We start from the raw sequence: 4,365 nt of genomic DNA, 5'->3' as shown, positions 1-4,365 counted from the left end.
CCCCCCCACTGCAGCCAAACACGGACTCCCATCTTCCCCCATATGTGGTCAATCCTGTAACCCTCTCATTCCCCCCACCGCACACAGTGGCCATGCCAGCACACTGCCCTGGGGATCTCATCTCCCCACCCTGCCTGGGAGTAATAGACAAGAGAAATCTGTATAGTGGCCATCCCCTTAGTATCCAGACAGCGACATAATGCCCCAGTACATCCCTGCAGTGTCACTGTGATGCATCTATCAGGGTGGCTGTGTGTGCAGTCTAGTTGATAACCCCCCCCCACACACACACACACACACGGGCAATTTCAGACCAATCTGTTGTTCTTCTCTGGTGTGTTGTCCGTCTCTCACCAGAGCTGAGGCGCCACTTACATCAGCGGAGTGGAGCTGCTGATAGCAGAGCTGAGTTTTGCCCGATGCCTGTAAAGCGCTTTGGGAATGAGGGGTCTTTGCAGCTCTGGGGATGAGGCTTTCTGGAAAGGCCAGGGCTAGCAGTCCAGCCAGCAGAGCCGTGAAGTGTGGAGTTCTCCATCTTCTTGGCTTGAGCACTCACAGCCTCTTTGCACTTTGGATTGTGATGCTTCCCAGGGGTGCCCAGAGTTGTGAGGCACCTCACTACCACCTGCCCTTAGTGTGAGGGAGCCTTGTCTGTGCCTGCCGTGGGTCAGGTCCCCAATCCCATGGGCAACACAAGCACTGCCCTGTAGGCCTTCCAGGCCCTCCACAGGTTAGCATGCTCCAACCCCTGAGCCCTCTGAGCATCTCCCTGGAGTGTCCAGCCCCTGGTCCACTGAGCACTGACATTGTTCACAGATTTGCTGCTTCCAAAGAAGCCGTACTGCCCATCTTACCAGTTCCAGCTCAGATCACTCCTCCGCTCAATTCACAGCACTTGGATATGTTTGTAGTGAAGTCAAGTATAAGGTTATTTACCAAAGCAAAAAGAGTCAAGTGGAAGCATTGGAAACAAATGGCTACATATAAACAAAATCATAATATGCATACTAGAGCCGAGACATAATTCACAAGATACTCTCATGTCTTGTAGAATATTGCTCGCCCGAAATCCTTGCAGAGTTTTAAAGCCAGGCTGGTTGTGTATCCTCCTTTCATGAGACGAATACACTGTCAGCTGGCTTCCTAGGTGAAGGATCCTTTATGTTTCTTTGCCCTCCATGATATACCAGTCCCATCCTTTGTCTTTGTTCATCAGCAGGCATCCCCGCTGAATGCCATTTCATCTGGTAGATTTCCTTTCTTGTACACTTTACAATCTCTTGATTAGCACCTGGCTTAGTGTGCAACCAGGCACACCGTGTGAGCACACAACACACAAATGGCCAGACAGGGAGATAGCCTAGGCGTCTATTACCTCCAGCCTGAAAAGAACATCGCCGAGGTATGTCACTGCCTGGTAATCGGCCTGGTAACTCCAAAACTTTATGAACATAATTTTTACTATAGATACGTGACTTTTTAATTATTACCCAAACATACATTTCACACTGATTGACAACCAGTAGGCTACTGGCTCTCGATAGAGAGCTCACGTGCCACCCTTCGGTGAGCTATAATGCAAATAGTCAACCCAGAGGATCCCTGTAAAACCCTATGCTCCCCTTGTGCCCTCTGCCAGCTCCCTGGGTCACGGGGGGATGTCGCCCAGACCCGAGCCCCATGCTCCCAATGGCCCATGGCTGTGTGGCTCCCACACACACTCTTCGTCCCCAACTTGTCCTCTCTCTGCTAAACCAAACCAAACCAAACCAAAGGAAGTAGATGGGAGAGAGAGAGAGAAAGAAATGCTGTATGGAGAAGACATGTGGCTTTAGCCAGAGCCCAAGGATGGCCACTCCCAGAACTGTCTGCATGCCGGCCTGGAGTCAGACACACCCTTGTATCTCTCCCCAGTGGTGTCTGTGAGGGAGAGTTCCAGTCCTGGGTGTGGCCCTCCCCCAAGCAGTGGAGGTGAAGAAGCTGTATAAAGTGGGGATCAGTGCTACTGGGGCCCAAGGAGCGGTGCAGCTGTAGCACTGCCTCATCTGGGCTATAAACCCAACCAGGTGACCCAGTGCAAACACACTGAAAGGGGGCAGCGAACCCCCTTGCTGAAAGGTGCAGCAATGGTGAGGCTAGGAGAACTGCATGTGTCTAGTGCTAACAGCCACCTCCATGTCCCAGCTGGCCAAGGAAGGGGAGAGAGGAACCTAAGGGAGTTGGGCACCTCTAAGTCCCTTAGACTGCTCTGAAACCCCAGTCTGAGTCCGCAAGAGTCCCTTCCCCACCTCTGAAGTTAAGCACCTAAATACACATCTAGGCACCCAAAGCCAGTGACTTTATTACCGGGGGGGTCGAGCACCCCAACTGCCATTGGAGTCCCTGGAGTCTGCCAGTACGCAGCACCTCTGAAAACCACTTACTGAAGGAGGGAAGCCGAGTGTTAGAAAACCTTGGCCTAATCCCTAAGGCTGAGCAGTAGGAAGTGCTGTCTGCCAGGGAAACCTAATGGGCAGTGGACTTCACCTGGCCAGGGTATTAGCAGGGAGCCTGCAGAAAATTGTGACTCCTCTGCACTGATGGGCTTTGGGGGAAGGGATAGCCTCAGTCCCTTCCAGCTCTAACCACTCTGACTCTCTAAGCCCAGGAGTTCTGGCCACCTTTCCCCGTCTCAGTAACCTCTCTCCTTCCTGCAGGGCCGGACGCTTCGCTCCGCTCCATCCGGATTGTGGAGAATGACATGGCCATCACTCCCCACTACTGTGCAGCCAGGGATGCATGCAGGTGAGTGAGAGGCAGGGCCCAGCCTCCCCCGGGACGCTGAGTGAGTGCCAGATTGACAGCTCCTGAAGTCCTCTGGTTACCCACAGGGCAGGGACAGCAATTCTGGCTTCCCACATGCTGCCCTGCTAGCCTGCCACAGCCTGCATAGGCCACCTCTGGCAGGGAGGGGCACTCAGTCTCCATCCCCCAGTCAATCCTTGGCCTCTCTGCTGGAATTGCCAGTGGGGAGGCCCGTTACTGTCAGCTGCAGGGATGTTTGTGATGTGCTCATCTGACCCAGTAGGAACTGGACTGAGACACCCACCAGCCCATTTCACACACGCTCCCAGTCATCTAATGACTCTGGGCCACTGCTGACATAGGGCCATGTTTGGAGTTGATGCTCTAGAGGTGAGCGGTTCCATCTCCTCTCCTGGATCCTCTGCCCATCCAGCCCTGATGGGCTGTGTTAGAACCTGCGTGCTGGTGATGAATGGATGCATCTCACATTAACGATCCCTTGAGCCAAATTACCCAAGCTCTATCTTGTGCTGCTCCTCAAAAGCCGCAGAGCCTTGCTGGGGTGCTGCCCGCTTGGGTGGGGAACCCAGTGCCCATCCCACAGAAGATTCCATCTGAGGTATCGAATTCTCTGTCTGTGTCTGCAGGAGAGGAAACATCACCTACCGCATCCCCATCAGCCCGTCCACAGCAGTGAACACCAACCTGACCTTGGAGATGAAGTGAGTGAAAATGCTTGTCTGCTGCTGGTGTCCGAGAGCCAGGGTTACAGTGGATGGGCGTGTGAGGGGTTTATCAGGGTGACAGTGAGTGGAAGGGGACTCAAAGGGATTCTGAGGGTAACAATAAATACAGAGTAGGGCGGTGTCACGGATCCACAGGATCAGTGCTATGCCCCAGCTTTGGAACAGTCTCTAGGAGGAACCCCTCAGTGGGCCAGATCCCCGAGGGGTCTCGCTTTTCCTCCAGGGCAAGCCACACGGTGTCACCGCCTCCTCAGACTGAACCTCTGGGCTTTCTGCACTCCTTCTTCACACTGTGAGCTCCATTCAGCGAGTCCCACACAGACAGACTCCTGGCAGAGACGTGTCCACCCTTCAGGGATTAATGCACCTCACCCAGCATTTGCTGTGACACCAAACGGTGTTGTCAGAACAGCTGGGTTTATTAGTCAGTGGGAGCGCAGCATAGGAAGGTCTTAGGTTAGTACAGAGGAATGAAGGGTAAAGCTGCGTCCATTCTGGGTAGCCTAGCTAAGCTGTAGTGACCCCCAGGGTTCAAGCTCCGTGTCTCTCTCAGGCCTGGTCTACACTAGGAAACTAGGTCAGTATAACTACATCACGCAGGGGTGTGAAAAATTCCGGGGCACAAAGGGCAGGAGCGGGTTCTGGGGGACCAGTGGGAAGGGGGGGCATGAGGGGGAGGAGCGGGCTCTCGGAGACCGGTGGGAAGGGAGGGGCGCAAGGGGGAGGAACTGGCTCTGGGGGGACCGATGGTGTGGAGGTGGCAAGGGGGGGGCGGTCGAGGGGTGGACAAGTGGGATGGGAGGGGCACGAGGGGGAGGGGTGGGCTCTGGTGGGA

The 4,365-nt window shown here is 54.5% G+C and overlaps 1 protein-coding gene across 1 annotated transcript in view; it reads left to right on the top strand.

The window, feature by feature from the left end:
* Window positions 1-4,365, top strand: part of LOC117877432 (myelin regulatory factor-like) — a 17,085-nt gene that overhangs the window by 3,178 nt on the left and 9,542 nt on the right. The window contains exons 4-5 of the mRNA XM_034770546.1: window positions 2,697-2,784; window positions 3,432-3,506. Of these exons, the coding sequence (XP_034626437.1) occupies window positions 2,697-2,784; window positions 3,432-3,506 (163 nt within the window). The remainder of the gene's footprint in view (window positions 1-2,696; window positions 2,785-3,431; window positions 3,507-4,365) is intronic.

Source organism: Trachemys scripta, chromosome 4, assembly GCF_013100865.1.
Source record: "Trachemys scripta elegans isolate TJP31775 chromosome 4, CAS_Tse_1.0, whole genome shotgun sequence".
NCBI classification, from domain to species: domain Eukaryota; kingdom Metazoa; phylum Chordata; order Testudines; family Emydidae; genus Trachemys; species Trachemys scripta.
This window is presented reverse-complemented; position numbering and strand designations above follow the sequence as displayed.